At 48.5% G+C, this 20,916-nt stretch overlaps 1 protein-coding gene across 1 annotated transcript in view; it reads right to left on the bottom strand.

The window, feature by feature from the left end:
• Window positions 1-20,916, bottom strand: part of SHPK (sedoheptulokinase) — a 221,557-nt gene that overhangs the window by 61,913 nt on the left and 138,728 nt on the right. The window contains exon 4 of the mRNA XM_085649321.1: window positions 1,360-1,543. Within this exon, the coding sequence (XP_085505447.1) occupies window positions 1,360-1,543 (184 nt within the window). The remainder of the gene's footprint in view (window positions 1-1,359; window positions 1,544-20,916) is intronic.

Here is a 20,916-nt window from a genome sequence, read left to right as displayed (position 1 = left end):
AGACTGTACAGCAATGGTTTGTGGTGTGTCTAGTCCTCTGCTTAAAAAATTCACAATTTTCACAATGACCTCAAACTTAAAAGTACCCCCAAGCGTCTGATCCTCTTTAAACATGATCCTCCTAAATGTTCTTGCATAATCTTTTAGTGATCCTGTTTCTATCTGAAAGTGTCTCTTCAAACATTCTGCAGTCACTCATGTACCCAATAAGACTTAAGCAAGCCACACCAATGTGCCTAGCTTGGCTGAAAGTGGGAACCTAGGTCTCCTATGTGGCAGCACCATACTATAAGCCAAGCAATATATTTCATTGTTTACATTAATTTATTATGTTCATCAAAGGCTCCCTGTTAATGGATGTACCCAGTCACACCATCCAGAGTGCTGATCACAAAGAATGTTCATGCAATTATCACTCTCATACCCTATCAAGCTAGATCGTGTTGCCTCTGAGACATAAAAATGCTAGCCGATAGTTGGAGCTAGATAACATCAGGCCTTCATTTATTACATCTCACGCTTTGCTGCATGCAGCTTAATGAGGAATCATCTAACAGAATTTTAAGATTGACCAGAATCCTCATGCCCTTCTCTTGGGCTCCACCTCAGGTCCTGCGCCTACCCTTTAGGGTCTCTCCTAGACTAGGCCCTCCCAGGAGATGCACCTTGTAAGTATTCTTAATTGCATGCACTCCAGGCTTGACTTTCACTCATCCCACAGAACATCTTGTCCCAGGCATACTTCAGATGCAGACTTCCATCCATAGGTCCTATGTTACTTGTTCAAAGCATGCTGGTCTCGGATCTCCCGTTGCCAGCAGTACCAGCATTTATCCCACATCCCTAGGCCATTTTGCAGCATTGGCATAGTAACTAATGAGAACACTGCATGCACCCACCCTAACAAATCCAGTCACTCACGTAGTCTGGAAACATGATAGTGAAGATTATACAAAGAAGGGGGTAGTTGTAAAGTAGTCCCTCTAGCAGTTCAATGCAAGCAATCCAGAGACAGTGCAAGGACAGACTTAAGCAGCCAACATCATTAGATGAGAAATCAAAACACTAGTGGGCTGAGCCAGGACATGCTTGACAAAGTCTCAAGTCAATGGCTGAAAGAGGATGATAGACGAAAGTCAATGTTGAACAGTGCAAATTCGAAGCCCAGCCTATGTTTATTGGTAGCGATATGTCAAATTGAATGTTTCAGGTTTTCATCCATAACTCACTAAAAAAGATAATGTACGGGAAGAACAACATGGAATATAAATGTGGCTAGAAAAACAAACCAGACTGTAAAATGCTATGCCCTCAGGTAACAAACAGCTGAACGCGCTGTCAATGCCCAGTTTTTGTTACCTGTTCTTGAGGTACCAGTAGATTGTTGCACAGCCGAATCCTGTTGCTGTGCTCAAGTGTGATTGGGGTTGTGGAAGAGAATCAAGGAACTCTTTGCTGCAGCGCCCGTCCTGCCAGGTCACTAGACTGCTGACAACATCTGGATGAAATACACCACCTGTTCCCGCCTCAGTCCACTTACAGCCTAGAACAAAAGAATCAAAACTCTGCAGATGACCAACGATCGTCTTAGGAAACCAACAAACTAAATGCAACTCTCACTGAGGATTGATAGCCTAAGTGCAATGCACATGGAAGTCAAATGCTTTCAGTTTATTACTGTCAATCAGTACAAACATTTACATATTACAAAGTTTTAACACACTGCGGTAAGACCCCTGTGAACAGATGCTGTTCCTAAGCCTACTAAAAACGGAAATTGCTGATTAGCAGTAAATGTTTTTAACCGGAAAACAGGATTTACAATATATCTTGAACTATGCCATATCAAAGAATTATTGTCAACAATTCATGGTTATTGCATATTTACATAAATTACGGATTTAAAACAATTAGAAATCTAGAAACAAATGTTTCATTTATTTTAATATTGGTCATTAATACATCCGAAACAAATATACCTGACTAATGAGGTTTATTACATTCCTCTTTGAAAATCAGTGTATGTAGAAACCGAGAAAAGAGAGGGATGGTTTGTCGGTCTGGTCTAGAGACAGCTTCGGAGCCTCATGTAATGAAACAAAGTCATAAATAAAAAAATACATATATTCGTGCGCATCCTGGAGGGGACAAAAGTTAAGAGGAAGGAGCTGTGAAGAATGATGTGTTTCAGGTCCTACAGGAACTTTCGCTCATGCCTAAAACTAACACGGCTGGATACATTGATAGCAAACTTGGCATGAACGTAGTATTTCACTCAGAGAGAGTGCGTCCATCAGTTTGGTGTAAATCTGTTCAGTACGTTTTGAGATATAAGCCTTTTAAAAAGTTGCCGAAGGGCGTAATACAGAAAACCACAAACCAGTCAATCACATTTGAATTTTTGAAAGGGCTGGTGAAAAGGATTTTTTTCTGCCACCTTGAAATTCACAATTTATAACCCCCCACAAAAAAATCAAAATGTTCACATTATGGGGAAATAAAATCCACAGCCATGGGTAGGACACCATGATAGCTGCCCAACATCACGGGGGTACCTGGATCAGTGGACAAATGGCCGAAAAAGAAAAAAAGGCTTTGCTGCAAAAAAATAGTGATTTATGCAAATTACAAATCTTTAACCAGATCAAATTAACATCTTTTATTAAAGCCACAACGTGTTACTAACAAGCACTGGCAAAGCCAATAGGTCTCGCCTTTAGATCTATTAGCTTTGCCAATGGCAATGCTATGTAGCATGGCTAAAGGAGGGGGGGGGGGGAAATACGATGACACAGCCATGCCATTGTGCACAGGTAACACATGTACGCCCATAAAGTAAAGAGGGTGTGGGTCAATGGGGGAGTGGGTCAGGGTTGTCAGTGACAGGGAAAAGAAGCACATGAGGGTGAGCAAGATGATGGGTGAGAGAGAGGCAATCAAGCGAGGAAGTAACACAGCTCAGGAGGGAGTTTGGTGGGGGAGAAGCACAAGAGATGCAGATGGGAACACTGAGGAGACTGCAACAGGCAGTGCTGGGGTTGGTAATTGGTAAGGGGTAGGGCAATCACTTGAGGGGAAAGTACTGGAAAACAAATGCAGCCTGACGGAGAGCTTAAGTAGAAAGGACAAGTTGGATCCTGAAATAAAAGGAAAAAAAATCACCAATGCGTTTTTTAAAAGCAGGGGATGGGGGGGCGGGAGGTAGCAAGAAGGAACATAGATGGCGCACGTGTGGGGAAGCAAAAATGAGGGTGCAAGTGGGGGAAGGGGTACTGAGGGCATGGGTGGGGGCACACAAAAGGCATGGGGAAGCAAACGGTAGAGAGAGCAACATGGATGGCAAGGGGAGAGAAGCAAATGAGAGAGAGAGAGAAAGGTGAAGCTGGGAGTGAAATCCCACAAGCACACCCTTCACAGGTAATCAGTTGTATGCATCATGCATCAGTGATTCACTGAAGCTGCAGCAGCTTTATGCAAAGTTTGCTTGCTCAGCCTGCCTCCAGAAGGGAGGGGTGGAGGCTTTCGATCAGTGTCAGTCGCTGCCCTTTCATGTCGGGCTGCAAAGCTTAATGTTGCTCTATACGGCAAAGCATTTGAACACACAGAGGACAGCAACGCCCCTGTCAGGGAAATGAACATCCTTTGTGCACCAAGTTGCCCTCTGAAAAGTTAAACTTTGACAGCAAAGCAGTACCGAGCACCAGCAAGGGGGGGGGGGGGGGGGGGGGAGAAAAAGGAGTGCACCGTAACAACACATCTGGCCCAATAGTGAAAGGATTCAAGTAGCAGGGGCAGTCACTAGGGCTGGAAGAAAACGGCCACAAGAGGGGACAAATGTACAGTATTCACCAATGAAAACAATGGAATTTATAAAGGCAGACCAAACAACCAACAGAAAATCAGTGGGTGTGTTCAAAGTCCACAGACGGATTACATCATGCCTCGCAGAGCAGTTTATGCGCGCTGGCTGTTGGTTTGACCTAAAAAGGGGAAAATATCAGAAAAAAAATTACTAATTAAAAAATAAAGGGAAAAACAGCTGTGCACATCTAAAGGGCATGAGTGGCAGGGGTTGGCTGGCTGGCTGCATTAGTAATCAACAGAAGGTTGACACCCTGCGGTGGGGCGGTGTTGATCACAGGACCTGGCTACAAGCCATTTATTCCCTCAGGTTTATGGTAACACCAGCTGTGCAGAGCCAAAGGCATTCAGTGCGGAGGATGTACACTCGCTGCGGTCTACACCTAAGGCCAAAATCAGCCCACACAAGGTTGGTTGATGGGCCTGTGGAGGCTGACCACTCACAGCGGTTTCTTATGTTATTATAACTTCTATAGCGCACGATTACCCAGAGGTGGCTTGGCGCTGAACTGAAACGACCCTGCAACTCCTGCGTATCTTAATTCTGAAACAACCACGTCTTTAGATTTTTCCTAAAAGCGAACAGGTAGTTGGAAGCTCTTAGTTCCTTTGGTTGCGTGTTCCAGATTTTAGCCGTACCGTAGGCTATGCTTCAACTACCCCAGCTCGTTGTTCGAATCCTGGGAACTACCATCAGCCCGGCATTGGAAGACCTCAATTGTCTGCCTGGGTTGTACCATGAATATAGGCTTTTCAGAGAAGCCGGTCCTATATTATTCAGGGCTTTGAAGGCTAAGCAAAGAGCTTTGAACCCTAATTAGTTTTATCACTGGCAACCAATGAAGTCTTCTGAATTCGTCCTTAACTGATGCATATTTTGGTAGGTTCAATAGGAGCCTGGCTGCCACATTTTGCACCATCTGAAGCTTTTTTTAAATGTTGTTTCTGTAATGGAAGATAAAGACCATTACAGTAGTCCAGTTTCGATAACACCAAGGTAGTAATCACTGTTCTCCTAGATTCAGGGGGAATATAGGGGAGAACCTTCTTTAGTTTTTTTATCAAGTAGAAAGATGCTGAGACTGTAACATTAATTTGCTGAGTGAAGGTGAGTTTACTGTCTATCAGAACCCCTAGGTTTTTGGCTTTTTCTACTGGTTTTGGTGTTTCTCCAATTTCTGCCAGCCACCAGTGAGCGTCCCAGCCCGACTGGAGGTTACCGAAGGTTACCACTTCGGTTTTGTCCTAATTCAGCTTGAGGCAGCGCCTTCCCATCCAGCCGCTGATTTCCCTCTTGCATCGTTTAAACTGAATTGCTGGGGAAGGGGAAGTTTTATGCGCCGCAATCACGATCTGGGTATCATCCACATATGATATTAGATTGAAACCAAAGTTTCGGACTAACGGAGCCAGTTCTGATACATATATATATTAAATAAGGAAGGGCTCCACGAGGAGCCTTGAGGGACCCCACATGGGAGCACATGGGGGTTGCTTTGAAATGGTCAAGAGTCACTGTCCGTCTTCTATTTTTCAGAAAAGATGATATTAGAGACAGTGCCAGCTTCTTGATCCCTAACTTAACAAGGCTCTGGAGGAGCGTGTCATGATGTACGGTATTGAAGGCCGCTGACAAATCTAAGAGGATAAGTACCGACGCACCTCCTTTAGCCATCACTGCTTTTATCTCCTCTGTTGCCTTGATCAGTGCTGTCTCTGTACTATGACCTGGACGGGAACCGAACTGTGATGGATCGAGTAATTTGTTTTGTTGAATAAATTGGGTTAACTGGCTATTCATATTTTTTTCCACTGCTTTTGCTGGGAGGGGCAGCCTAGCAATTGACCTGTAATTGCTAGTTAATAATGGATCCAGATTAGCTTTCTTTATTAGCGGCAAGATAGCAGCGTCTTTCCAGAGAGCCGGGTAAGTGCCTGAGGCGAACATGTTATTAAATATTTTGGTTAATGTGGGGCCCACTCCCTTGCAATGTTTCTTAACAGGGCAGGAGGGCAGGGATCAAGTGTGGATCCCGATTTGATTCCCTGGATAAGTTCTTCTACCAGCCCATTTGAAACCTCTGAGAAGTTAGAAAATATGTTCCTTTCAGTCTCCTTACTCAAGGGTTCCATCGCTGGTTTATTGGGGGTGGCCAACTTGAAGATGTTATATATGTCATAAACTTTATTTCTAAAAGCAGTAGTAATACTATCACAGAGAGATTGACTGCTCCCCGTGGCTTTATTTTTGGGTGCGGTGGTAAGTTTCTCAACTACCCCAAAAAGTTCTTTGGTTGAGTTTTTAGCTTTCTCAATCTGTTGAGAAAAAAAGGACCTTTTCTCTGTGATCAGTAGAGATTTTTAGTTAGATAGTGCGTGTTGTAGGAGAGTAGGGTCTGCAATCCTATGATCACCCCGATTTTTTTTGCTTTTGCTTCATTGGTTTACGACTTTCCCCGGCTGTGGGCCTGCCGATCAGACCCACAGCCTAGCTGTTCTCTCTCGAAATTAACACACATGTACATTAGGTGCATCCACTAATTGGAACTGGGCCGCCTTGTCAGTCCCTGTCTCAGCATACCACAGGTATCCAGGGCATCGGTGTACCCAGGGCCTACCAGGGGCTGCAGCATGTATTATGCCACCCCTGGAATGGCCGCCCAAATCTGACACAACTGGCTGCACGACAGCTGGGGCCACGTGGTGTAATCACCCGTTGCTGTAGGTGTAGTATTCCTACACCTAACCCTAAAATGGACACATGGATTCCTATCAGTCACTCCTATGGCAGGCCTTATCAATCCTGAAGGCAGAGTGCGGGGAGTCATGTGGGATGGTGCTCTGGCGCGAGCCGAGCCAGTCGACGGCTTGCGGAACCAAGTCCTAATAGCCGTTCCATGGTGACGCGGGCCAGCTATTTGCTAACTTTGGCATCGCATCACCTACACATGTCGAGTAAGGTGTCATACGAATTGGAATACGAACCCCTCGCTAGTTCTGGCGACGGGGTTAGCATTCCCCCCTTCTAGAGGGGCACGACATGGAAGTAACCCTGAACCCCGGTTAAAGTTGACTCAAGCCTCAGCATCACAAAATGGATGCTGCCACCAGACACAAGTCTGACCTCCTGCTGCTGGGGGACCTTCCAGCGAAGGGAGTTTGGACAAAGGGTTTCCTGTCGAGGGCGGTGTTAGCACCATCCCCGACAGGGTTTGTGTATTCCAGGTAGGCAGGGCTGAAAGGAAGGTGATTGCCAGTGGCACCCCGGTGCTCACTGTGCATAGCCCGGCTCAAACCAGTTTCGGGGGCACACCAGCCCCTGAGCTGGCGCGAAGCCGGACAAAGGATAGGGGTGTAACTACCCCCCTCCTGGCTCCACCCATAGGTAGAACCTAGTCACGGGCCAACCCCTTTTTCTTAGAATAAAGGTAGGAGCGAGTCCCCTTCCCAAATTGGATAATCAGATAATCGGATACCTCCGAATCACGAACCACTTTCCACGAAAGGAACTCTTGACTATTTCTGAAGACTCTCCCTTGTGGCTAAGGAGTAGCCACCCTGCACCAGCAGGCACCAACTAAGCGCTTGCGGTTTGCTGTAAGTCTCTCCTACGGATCAAGACTGCCCAGCTCGACGAGACCCGAGTACCCTGCCATCTCTGACCTTTTACCTGCCTCATCAGCCCAGCTGAGAGTCGTAGGTGTGACGAGACCTGCGGGACCGGCTATCTTCAGAACCTGCACGACGCTTATCTAGCACGCCCACCGAGGGACCCTCGAGTGAGTGCACCTAGGGTTTGAGAAGCCCTAAACCCTGAGCAGCTCCAGCTTCGAAGTCTGTCTCCCCAGCATCCACGAGATCTGCGTGGGGGGGCCCTTCCGCTCCTTGCTGTGCACCGCGTTGTCCGACCACTTGCCGACCGGCTTGTGGCCCTCTTCACGACGCTCCAAGATTATTTTGCATCCCCGGTCTGGTTGCTCCAGACTGGCTCTTGCTCCCCTTCAACAGAGGAGTACCCCGGACCCTCCTGGTCCACTCCCGACGCCATCTTGACTCCCCCGCTTGGGTTGCCACTGCCAAGATCCGCTGCCCCTTCCTGGGCCCAGCATCATCGACAGCAGACACCTTCGTGGGACAGCTCGCCCTCCATCCTGGTCGCCGCCGCGCCTCCTGGTCCGAGGAACAGCCGAGTCCGACGTCACCCACTCACCTGGTCGAGGTGACTTCAGCCGGTACCCTCCTGGTACCCACACGATCGCTGGCTAGCGGTTGAGAACTGAGTCCCCTCTGCTTTCAGGTTTTCCTTCACCACCGATCCAGGCTTGGATCGCCCTGAACATCGTCACTGGTCGCCTGCCAGCAACTTCTTCTTTCAGGCTCCTGAGACTACACGAGGACTCCCGACATCTTGCCGAACTTCACGCAGCCGCAGCCTCCGGGCTAGGTAAATCGAGCATCTCGGTGCTCCATCGCAGGTTCGCTCTACAAGTGTCCAGTTCCTTTTTCGTTTAGTCCCACTGATCGGAACACTCCGGAATCAGTACCTCCAGACTCTAACCATTCGCATTTCACTGTTAGTGTAGATGGTTTCTCGTGCCCCTCGGGCATTTGTGTAAATTGTGCAACTGAAGTATTTTCCTAAGAGTTTTGTAGTGTGCTTAGCTCCCTGACTCATAAAGAGCCAGGGTAGTCTTGTTATAAATAAATAGCCTTTTATTTTCATAACAACTTGTGTGGTGTCCTTTCACTTGGTGTTCAAGGGGTATATGTGATGGTAAACAGCCGGCTTAACACGCCCTCTAGAGTTTAGCCTAAGACTGCTCGTATCCACGCTACTAGGATAGCTGGTCTAAAAGGTTGACTTACAACCGATCATCAATAAGGGTCGTTTGGAATGATACATAGTGAGCACTACATATCAGGCCAACTTCTCACATTGGTGAGCAGCGGTTGGGATTTGAGCTTGCTGTTGTTTTACCACACACGTATCCTAAGAATATCGCAGTGAAAGATCACATAAGTACCCAGGTACATATAACTTAACTTAGAATACTCCGAGTTCTACTGAACCGGCTGTTGTAGTGTAACAGGGCTTAGCACACCCTGACTACAACTCCTAGCAAGGGATCAGTAGGTAAACCCATAGTGTAGGTAGGTGCAACACTTACACCTCACTAGAAAAGCATGTCGATCCACGGAGAGTCTTCGCAGACTCCCTTAGTGGTCAGTGACCCTCCACAGGTCGTGTCACGATATGCAACTCTTAGCTTCAAGGAGATGCGACAACTGTGTGCCTCCAGGAAGCTAAACCAGGGTTCTAACCCTACCATCGCAATTCTGATAGGTCTCTTAGAGGCGTACGATGCTAGGAGGTCCTCTAACACAGGTCCCCCCAGTGCAGATGGGAACATGCCTCCCTTAGAGGGAACCCTCGGTGACCCCGACCTCGACCTCCACGCAGAGGAGGAGGACGAGGACGAGTTATCGGGAGACGAGGCGGACAAAGGTCCAGTGGTAGTCAGCAGGCTTACTAGGACCAACTTAAGCAGGCATGAGAATGGAACTGGGGGAGCCCCGGGCCCACGCTCAAGCAGGCTTAACCTTGGGAACGGACGAGCTAGGTCTCTCTCCAGAGGCTCCGGCAGATCGGTTCATACACATGTCTCTCAGGCATCTTCTCAGAGAGGAATGACGTCCCCTCAGAGAAGGGAGCATGAAGCGAAGATGAGGGAAGTCAATCTGAGGATCGAGCGGGAAGAACTTGCCCTCGCCAAAGAAAGACTTGCCTTGGCCCGAGAACAGAAATTGAGTGGGTTAGATCCCAATGGTGGCAGCAGTCTCAATAGAGAGAAAGACAGGGGTATAGACACTAGACACCTGAGTAAAATAGTGCCCCCCTTTAAACAAGGGGACGACATCCACAAGTGGATAACTGCCTTGGAGAGGGCCTGCACTGTCCAGTGCGTCCCCCCAAGTCAGTGGGCAGCTATACTGTGGCTTTCCTTTGAAGGTAAAGGAAGGGACAAGCTCCTCACTACTAGAGCTGAGGATGCTAACAACTACCAAGTCCTGAAGAACACACTGATTGATGGGTTCGGCTTAACCACGGAACAGTACCGGGTGCTGTTCCGAGACACCCAGAAAATTCAGTCTCAGGATTGGACTGACTTTGTTGATTGTGCCACTAAGGCTTTGGAAGGCTGGTTGCTGGGTAGCAAGGTTACTGATTACACAGGATTGTACAATCTTATCATGCGAGAACAGATTTTAAACAACTGTCAGAACCAATTGTTGCATCAGCACCTTGTCGACTCGGATCTGACCTCTCCCCAAGAATTGGGAAAGAAGGCAGACAGATGGGTCAGAACAAGGGTCAAGCAGAACCAGAACCAGAACCAGGGTGGTCAGAAGAAAGCAGACCAAAAGGGTAACAAAAACGAACAAAATGACCAGAAGTCTTCGACAGGTCCCCAACAAACCAAAGAGGGTGGGGGTCAGGCTTCACAGAAGAAGAAGACTCAAGAAGGCCAGTCAAAAAGGTGGTGCCAATACTGTAAAAGTAAGACTCACTGGTTTAGTGAGTGCACCAAGAAAGGAGGGCAAACTCCTACCACTGCAGCCCCTAAGGCACCTGCGCCCCCTAGTACAGTCAGCAGTGGTAGTGCGCCTCCCAAGGCATTAGTTGGGTTAACCTTGGGAACCGAGGGGAGTGACGACTTAGTCGGCACGCTCACTCAGGCCGTCCTTGTCTGTACAGGGGATATGGATATGTCCCCTGATGCCAGTCCCAATACTTTGGGCAAATACAGACAGACACCTTTGATCAATGGAAAAGTGGCTCAGGCCTACAGGGACACGTGTGCCAGTGTCACCATGGTGACGCCTAACTTCGTGGACCCTGGACAGATCATGCTAGGTACCAGTTACCTAGTGACCAATGCCAGCAACGTCACTACCAATCACAGTATGGCAGTTGTTGATTTCTCCTGGGGAGGGGTAAGTGGCCCGAAAAAGGTTGTGGTTAGTTCAGACCTCCCCGTAGAATGTCTGTTGGGCAATGATTTGGAAACGTCACAATGGTCAGAAGTGGAGCAGAGGACTCACATGGAGATGTTAGGCTTGCCAGCACATGTCCTTGCTGTGACCAGGTCACAGGCCAAAAGATGCCCCACTGAACAGGTGCTGGATCCTGGAAGAACGGACCAGACACCTTCCAAGAAAAGGAGCAGTAAGGGTAAGGCTTCGCCTTCCCCCTTGCCCCAGGTCGTGGATCAAGTCTCCGAGGAGGCTGACCTTAAGGAACTGAGGGAAACTGAGCCGCAAGAGCTTGAACCTGGTCAGGTTGAGTTTCTGGGCTCAGGGGGACCCTCCAGGGAAGACCTGGGGAAGGCACAGTTAGACTGCCCCTCACTTGAACCCCTCAGACAGCAGGCCGCTGCTGAGGCTGCAGGGAACGCCACAGGTACCCACAAAGTGTACTGGGACGATGGACTCCTGTACTCTGAGGCAAGAGACCCCAAACCTGGTGCGACCAGGAGGCTGGTCATCCCCTTGTCTCTGAGAGGTTTCCTTCTCACCTTGGCCCACGAGATTCCCCTTGCAGGTCACTTAGGCCAGAATAAGACTTGGGACCGAATTGTTCCACACTTTCACTGGCCCCACATGTCCGAAGATACGAAGGAGTTTTGCCGCTCCTGTGTCACTTGCCAAGCCAGTGGTAAGTCAGGTGGCACGACAAAGGCCCCCCTCATACCACTACCAGTGGTGGGGGTACCCTTTGAGCGAGTGGGGATCGACATTGTCGGACCAATGGAACCCCAGACAGCATCAGGGCACAAGTTTATACTGGTGGTGGTGGACCACGCCACCAGGTATCCTGAAGCTATTCCCCTTAGGACCACTACAGCCCCTGTGGTGGCACGGGCCCTACTTGGAGTGTTCTCCAGAGTGGGCTTCCCTAAGGAGGTCGTCTCAGACAGAGGTGCAAACTTCATGTCGGGATATCTGACTGCTATGTGGAAGGAATGTGGTGTCAATTACAAATTCACCACACCCAATCACCCACAATGCAATGGGCTTGTTGAGAGATTCAACAGGACCCTAAAAGGGATGATTCACGGACTACCTGAAAAGCTTCGGCGGAGATGGGATGTCCTGATACCCTGCCTCTTGTTCGCCTACAGAGAGGTCCCGCAGAAGGGGGTTGGCTACAGCCCTTTTGAGCTTCTGTTCGGACATCCTGTAAGGGGACCCCTTTGTTTGGTAAAGGAAGGATGGGAGAGACCTCTCAGAAAGCCGGCATCAAACATTGTGGACTATGTGCTCGGTCTCCGCTCGCGGATGGCGGAGTACATGGAAAAGGCGTCTAAAAACCTTGAGGCGAGCCAAGAATTACAGAAAGCTTGGCACGACCAAAAGGCTGTCCTGACTGTGTACCAGCCTGGACAGAAGGTGTGGGTGCTGGAGCCAGTGGCCCCAGCAGCACTCAAAGACAAATGGTCTGGGCCCCACACGATCATTGAGCAAAAGGGAGAGGTCACCTACCTGGTAGACCTGGGAACTCCCCGGAGCCCCCACAGGGTGCTCCATGTAAACAGGCTCAAGGCATATGTCGACAGGGAGGGCATGGGCTTGCTCATGGCCACAGATGAGGGACAGGAGGAGGAGAGTGACCCTCTCCCGGACCTGCTCTCTCAGAACCCTGACGATGGATCAGTAGATGGTGTTGTCTTTTGTGGCAGCCTCTCTGGACATCAACAAAAGGATTGTAAACAGGTTCTTCAATCCTTTCGACATATGTTCTCTCTGACACCCAGTCAGACCAATTGGTGTACCCATGAGGTCGACACTGGGGACAGTCTACCCGTAAAGAGTAAAATCTATCGGCAACCTGATCACGTCAGAGACTGCATCAAGACCGAGGTGCAGAAAATGTTGGAGCTGGGAGTCATTGAACCCTCGGACAGCCCCTGGGCTAGTCCCGTAGTGCTCGTGCCGAAACCTCACACCCAGGGCGGTAAGAAAGAGATGAGGTTTTGCGTGGACTACAGAGGTCTCAATGCAGTCACTAAGACTGACGCCCACCCGATACCAAGAGCAGACGAACTTATCGACCGGTTGGCCTCGGCCAACTACTTAAGTACGTTTGACCTGACAGCTAGGTATTGGCAAATCAGGTTAGCTGAGGAGGCCAAGCCCAAAACAGCATTTTCTACCCCGGGTGGGCATTATCAGTTCGTGGTAATGCCCTTTGGTTTGAAAAATGCACCTGCCACCTTCCAAAGGCTGGTGAATCGAGTTCTCACTGGGTTGGACGACTTCTGTGCGGCGTATCTGGACGATATCGCTGTCTTTAGCTCCACCTGGGATGATCACCTGGTCCACCTGAGGAAAGTGTTAGAGGCCCTGCAGAAGGCAGGCCTCACTATCAAGGCCACCAAGTGCCAGATAGGGCAGACACAGGTTGTATACCTAGGCCACCTTGTAGGAGGGGGTCAGGTTCAACCGTTGGAGAGCAAAATACAGGCCATACAGGACTGGGCTCCTCCAACCACCCAGACTCAGGTTCGAGCTTTCTTGGGCCTGACTGGTTATTACCGGAAATTTGTCAGAAATTATGGATCCATTGTGACCCCGCTAAACGACCTGACAAGTAAAAAGATGCCAAAAAAAGTTCAGTGGACAGCAAGCTGTCAGAAGGCATTCGATGACCTAAAGCAGGCCATGTGCACAGTACCTATCCTAAAGAGTCCAGACTACTCCCGACCATTCATTGTCCAAACAGACGCTTCGGAGCTGGGTGTGGGAGCTGTTCTATCGCAACTGAATTTTGATGGTCATGACCAGCCCATAGCTTTTATTAGCAGGAGGCTGACCCCCAGAGAGAAGAATTGGTCAGCTATTGAGAGGGAGGCCTTTGCTGTGGTTTGGGCCCTGAAGAAGTTGAGGCCATACTTGTTTGGCACTCACTTCAAGATTCAGACCGACCATAAGCCCCTCTTGTGGCTAAATCAAATGAAGGGTGAAAACCCCAAACTACTTAGGTGGTCCATTTCCCTACAGGGGATGGACTTCACAGTGGAGCATAGACCTGGCACTGATCATGGCAATGCAGATGGGCTCTCCAGGTATTTCCACTTAGAGCAAGAAGACTCACCTGGTCAAGGTTAGCTTATTGTCCCAAAGTTTGGGGGGGGGTCATGTAGGAGAGTAGGGTCTGCAATCCTATGATCACCCCGATTTTTTTTGCTTTTGCTTCATTGGTTTACGACTTTCCCCGGCTGTGGGCCTGCCGATCAGACCCACAGCCTAGCTGTTCTCTCTCGAAATTAACACACATGTACATTAGGTGCATCCACTAATTGGAACTGGGCCGCCTTGTCAGTCCCTGTCTCAGCATACCACAGGTATCCAGGGCATCGGTGTACCCAGGGCCTACCAGGGGCTGCAGCATGTATTATGCCACCCCTGGAATGGCCGCCCAAATCTGACACAACTGGCTGCACGACAGCTGGGGCCACGTGGTGTAATCACCCGTTGCTGTAGGTGTAGTATTCCTACACCTAACCCTAAAATGGACACATGGATTCCTATCAGTCACTCCTATGGCAGGCCTTATCAATCCTGAAGGCAGAGTGCGGGGAGTCATGTGGGATGGTGCTCTGGCGCGAGCCGAGCCAGTCGACGGCTTGCGGAACCAAGTCCTAATAGCCGTTCCATGGTGACGCGGGCCAGCTATTTGCTAACTTTGGCATCGCATCACCTACACATGTCGAGTAAGGTGTCATACGAATTGGAATACGAACCCCTCGCTAGTTCTGGCGACGGGGTTAGCATTCCCCCCTTCTAGAGGGGCACGACATGGAAGTAACCCTGAACCCCGGTTAAAGTTGACTCAAGCCTCAGCATCACAAAATGGATGCTGCCACCAGACACAAGTCTGACCTCCTGCTGCTGGGGGACCTTCCAGCGAAGGGAGTTTGGACAAAGGGTTTCCTGTCGAGGGCGGTGTTAGCACCATCCCCGACAGGGTTTGTGTATTCCAGGTAGGCAGGGCTGAAAGGAAGGTGATTGCCAGTGGCACCCCGGTGCTCACTGTGCATAGCCCGGCTCAAACCAGTTTCGGGGGCACACCAGCCCCTGAGCTGGCGCGAAGCCGGACAAAAGATAGGGGTGTAACTACCCCCCTCCTGGCTCCACCCATAGGTAGAACCTAGTCACGGGCCAACCCCTTTTTCTTAGAATAAAGGTAGGAGCGAGTCCCCTTCCCAAATTGGATAATCAGATAATCGGATACCTCCGAATCACGAACCACTTTCCACGAAAGGAACTCTTGACTATTTCTGAAGACTCTCCCTTGTGGCTAAGGAGTAGCCACCCTGCACCAGCAGGCACCAACTAAGCGCTTGCGGTTTGCTGTAAGTCTCTCCTACGGATCAAGACTGCCCAGCTCGACGAGACCCGAGTACCCTGCCATCTCTGACCTTTTACCTGCCTCATCAGCCCAGCTGAGAGTCGTAGGTGTGACGAGACCTGCGGGACCGGCTATCTTCAGAACCTGCACGACGCTTATCTAGCACGCCCACCGAGGGACCCTCGAGTGAGTGCACCTAGGGTTTGAGAAGCCCTAAACCCTGAGCAGCTCCAGCTTCGAAGTCTGTCTCCCCAGCATCCACGAGATCTGCGTGGGGGGCCCTTCCGCTCCTTGCTGTGCACCGCGTTGTCCGACCACTTGCCGACCGGCTTGTGGCCCTCTTCACGACGCTCCAAGATTATTTTGCATCCCCGGTCTGGTTGCTCCAGACTGGCTCTTGCTCCCCTTCAACAGAGGAGTACCCCGGACCCTCCTGGTCCACTCCCGACGCCATCTTGACTCCCCCGCTTGGGTTGCCACTGCCAAGATCCGCTGCCCCTTCCTGGGCCCAGCATCATCGACAGCAGACACCTTCGTGGGACAGCTCGCCCTCCATCCTGGTCGCCGCCGCGCCTCCTGGTCCGAGGAACAGCCGAGTCCGACGTCACCCACTCACCTGGTCGAGGTGACTTCAGCCGGTACCCTCCTGGTACCCACACGATCGCTGGCTAGCGGTTGAGAACTGAGTCCCCTCTGCTTTCAGGTTTTCCTTCACCACCGATCCAGGCTTGGATCGCCCTGAACATCGTCACTGGTCGCCTGCCAGCAACTTCTTCTTTCAGGCTCCTGAGACTACACGAGGACTCCCGACATCTTGCCGAACTTCACGCAGCCGCAGCCTCCGGGCTAGGTAAATCGAGCATCTCGGTGCTCCATCGCAGGTTCGCTCTACAAGTGTCCAGTTCCTTTTTCGTTTAGTCCCACTGATCGGAACACTCCGGAATCAGTACCTCCAGACTCTAACCATTCGCATTTCACTGTTAGTGTAGATGGTTTCTCGTGCCCCTCGGGCATTTGTGTAAATTGTGCAACTGAAGTATTTTCCTAAGAGTTTTGTAGTGTGCTTAGCTCCCTGACTCATAAAGAGCCAGGGTAGTCTTGTTATAAATAAATAGCCTTTTATTTTCATAACAACTTGTGTGGTGTCCTTTCACTTGGTGTTCAAGGGGTATATGTGATGGTAAACAGCCGGCTTAACACGCCCTCTAGAGTTTAGCCTAAGACTGCTCGTATCCACGCTACTAGGATAGCTGGTCTAAAAGGTTGACTTACAACCGATCATCAATAAGGGTCGTTTGGAATGATACATAGTGAGCACTACATATCAGGCCAACTTCTCACACGTGTTTATAGTTATTTTTATCCAGTGTCTCATATTTCAGTCTCCAATGTCTTTCCATTCTGTTTTTCTTGACGCAGAGCTTCAGTAAACCAGGGGGCAGATGGTTGCGTACGGTTCCCTGAATTTGTGTAGGTGGTCTGTATGGCTACTCAGGATAGGCTGTGTTTGTTCCAGCTGAAGCTTTAGATTTTTTATATTTAATTTGCTCCATGCTTTATAGGTGCTAGCTGTGGTTTGGTAGATCTGGCTTTCAGTATTTTTGTGACTAAATAGTCAATTAAGATAAGTGAATGGTCTGTCCAGACCAGTTGGTAGATCTCTTTAACTGCCAGACCCGATGCCGAAGAAAAAACCATATCGAGTGTGTACCTGCCTCATGTGTAGGTTTATGAACCATCTGAGTTAGCCCCCAGCGAGCCCATGGTTTCCATGAGTATAGCTGTATCTTTGTCTGCTCGATCCTTAAGATATAAATTAAAATAGCCCAGGATTGTAAGTTCATTGGTGGTAAGAAAGGATTCCAACAAGTCTAGGTTTCAAGTGAAACTAGCTCTTGACCCTGGAGGACGGTACACCAAGCCCTTAAAAGCATTTATTGGACTTAAGTCAAGGGCAAAGTATAGGCCTTCAAAGTGGGGGTCAGCGGCAGGAGAGAACTTGGCTCTAATATGTTCCCGATATATTACTGCTAGCCCTCTTCCTATCTAATCTGAAAGAAGCAAATCCCTGTGGGACTGCAATCACAAAGTCGGGATCTGATGCCGGGTCAGCCCATGTTTCAGTAAGGAATATGACATCCACATTATATTGTAGGATGACTTCTGCTATTTCAAATTTATGTTTAGACCGTTATCTCCCATTGACTAAGCCACAGTGTACCTCTATCCCTTCTTTGCTTCCTGTCTGGGTTGTTACTAACTTAGTATCTAAGGTATGCCAGGATGTAATCATTTGTTGCTATGGGAGGGTGAAACCACATGTACATGAAAAGCAGTGTTGACAGAGCCCCGTATCCAATGTGTGTCTTTTGCAGTCAGGGTGTGAGCTTGATTTATTTCATTCTAACAGCTCTTTACCTCTGTATTGTATTCGATCTGAATTCATTTGGGCAGGGTTTCTGGCCCCTGGCCCCGTTCCGGCAAGGACAGGCGCAGACGAGCTTGCCTTTAGCGTGCCCGCTGCGCGTCCGTTGCATGTGCCTTAAGTAGTGATTGTGGCAGTAAAGTAGACCGCTCACCTCCAGAAGTGTAGCATTCGCCCTTTTGGCTTCTCAGCTCCCGTCTATGACCACAGTTGCTCTCCGTACAATCGGCACTCTGCCGTGACGGACTGGGGCATGATCGCACGGTAGCTGAAGCACCAGGTAAGTAATGTGCAAATTCCGCAGTAAAAGTAAATTTAAAATAACTATTAACGATTGTGCAGGGACAAATTCATGAGAGTCTCCCCCAAGTAAGCAGCAAGGAAATAAAGCAGCTAACAGTAGTTAAAATGATTTAAAAATAGTGGAGCGTCAGCAGGGCTAAGTCAGTCCGCTGCAAGTCCGTTTCATGTGCCTTAAGTAGTGATTGTGGCAGTAAAGTAGACCACTCACCCCCTGAAGTGTAGGATTCGCCCTTCCGGCTTCTCAGCTCCAGTCTATGACCACAGTTGCCCTCCGTACAATCGGCACTCTGACGTGACGGACCGGGGCGTGATCGCACGGTAGCTGAAGCACCAGGTAAGTAATGTGCAAATTCCGCAGTAAATATTTTAAAAAAATATCTATTAGCGATTGTGCAGCGACAAATTCATGAGAGTCTCCCCCAAGTAAGCAGCGAGGAAATAAAACAGCTAAAAGCAATTAAAATGACTTAAAAATAGCGGAGCGCCAGCAGGGCTAAGTTTGGGGACTGAGCAGCCAAAGGCCAGGTCCTGCGGCCAAACCGTACTCTGCACAGCCAAAAGCTATGCAGAGCAGGTGTTGGCAGCCCGCACCTTGTTGGTTGCTGGGCCTTAAGGGTTAGGGGGTTGAATTGCTAATTAAGTCAGTGATAACAGAAAAATCTTGAAATCCGTGGGAAAAAATCTTTTAAAAACGGAGTATTGATTCTGCTGCAAACAAGCGAAACTATTAAAATGTGCATGTTATAGTATGCAGCACTTGCCATAACTCAAGTCACTTGCCAGGTAAAAAACACAAAACAAAATACAAAACTTAAAATGGCAAAGGAAAAAAATTACTACCAAGAGTAAAGAGCAAAACATGGTATGTGGGTGAGTAACGGTGTGAATTGTGTCCGTGAGTTATGGTGTGCATTGTGTGCCATTGTAGACTGGTCCAGGACATCTGCCTGTGCTTTTTCCTGGTTACCAATGATCCCTAATGCGGGTGAAAAATGGGGCCAGTACCAATGAGACTCACTGTCTACCTTTCTCTTGGAGATGGCCATACATCTACCTCAAAGACTTACCTGAAATCCAGAATTACTCAGTCAGCACCACGGACAACTGCTTCATCTCAATCCGAAAGCCCTCAATCCAGCAGTTGGACAAATGAGGTCACAGAATTTGTTTATTAGCAACTTTCTCATCAATGTATGCAAACCCTAAAAGGAAACATCTATTGCACTACTTTAAACATCAAAACTTTGACAGCCACAGGTTAGCATTTGGTCCCTATGTAAAACAAGCATTGGCATAGCCAATAGGTCTAGTCTTTGGGACCTTATAAGTGTTTAGTTATCCAGCACAATATCCTTGGTGTAACAACATCAAGTGTTGCATGGCTAAACACTTATAAGGTACCAAAGGCGAGACCTATTGGCTATGCCAATGCTTGTTTTATTCTGGTGCCTAAGTGAAAAATCTAAACTGAACAGCTTTTTTGCAAACAGAATACAATACATGAGAAGGAAATATACTTATGCGTTATATTTCAGAAACGGGTAGCTCTGCCACCTAAACCATTTCTAGGCGCTGCCAACCAGGAACCAGACCATAACAATCACTTTTAAGAGGAATCTGACTGTAGAGACAAAACAAGGCAACGTTGCCTCTGAAATAGATTACAACCAATACCTGCAGGATGACAGTCCTATCCAAGGTTGCTCTGTTTTTCTTTCAACTTGATAAAAACTGCATGTCCTCTGAATTTTGATTCCAGTTTTATTTCGGTGAATTGTCCACATACTAATCCATTTCCCATAATACCTCCTTTCTTTAGAAACTGATAATTGATTTCTTGCAGTCTATCAATATTCTAATCCTTCTCTACATTGCCCATTCATACAAATTAACATACCCCTGAATCTCCCACTAGCAATCACATCTAACTGTTAATTCCACCACAAAAGGGGGTAAATACAAAGAAGGATGAATTTTGAAAACACAACCCCAACCCTAATAAACAAAACACCAAATGAAGAACTAACCTTGTCTTCTGGAGTAGTAAGCTACTCGCCATAAAATGTTTTTATGCTTTCACAGGGGTAGAAAGGGCTATAAAATGCAATTAGTATACGTCGCTAAAATTATTTAAAAAACTAAATAAATGTGAAAGGTGAAGAAACATCAAAACCTCATTAAAACAGAATGCAATAGCACTGAATAGATAACCACATGTGACCAGATAAAATATGGAAAATTATTATTTTTTTTTTTTTTTTTTTTTTTGAAACCGTTTATTACAATCTCAAATATATACAGGTATGGGCCTACAACCTTCCGGCCGGCCGCTAAAGTGACAGCAATTAGTGACATATATACAATAAGGCACTTGGCGTTACTGAGACGCTAAAGCAGGAGGTATCAACAACGTGGGCCACATGACTCTGAGCCCACAATACGGTTTCGTTTTATACAACACTAACAACATAAAACCACACCCGTAAGGCAATCCGAGAGCAAGAGTGACAACATATGCTCCTCAAATGGGGGGACCCCAACCATACACTAAAATCGAAGGAGGGGAAGGGAAATAGGTCCGGGACTGGGAAAACACTGTGCCCGGGATTGGGGGGAGGGGGTCATCTAGGGGGACGGAGCTGGTGAAGCGGGAGGCAACAATGGCGGCTCGCAAATACCCCCGCGGTAGGCGTTCCAGGGGCCCCACACCTTCAACCACGCCCCAGGCTTACCCCGCGCCACATACACCACCTTCTCTCGGAACATGCACCAATCCATGTGTTCTTTCCAGGCCGACACTGCCGGGGGCCTCTGGGATCCCCACAGTTGAGCGATGTCACGTTTAGCGATCATATAACCCAGCGTCACCCATCGCGTCTGCGGAACCGAGTAGTCGGTTGGTTCCCACACATTC

The sequence above is a fragment of the Triturus cristatus genome, chromosome 3_2 (assembly GCF_964204655.1).
Source record: "Triturus cristatus chromosome 3_2, aTriCri1.1, whole genome shotgun sequence".
Taxonomy (NCBI): domain Eukaryota; kingdom Metazoa; phylum Chordata; class Amphibia; order Caudata; family Salamandridae; genus Triturus; species Triturus cristatus.
This window is presented reverse-complemented; position numbering and strand designations above follow the sequence as displayed.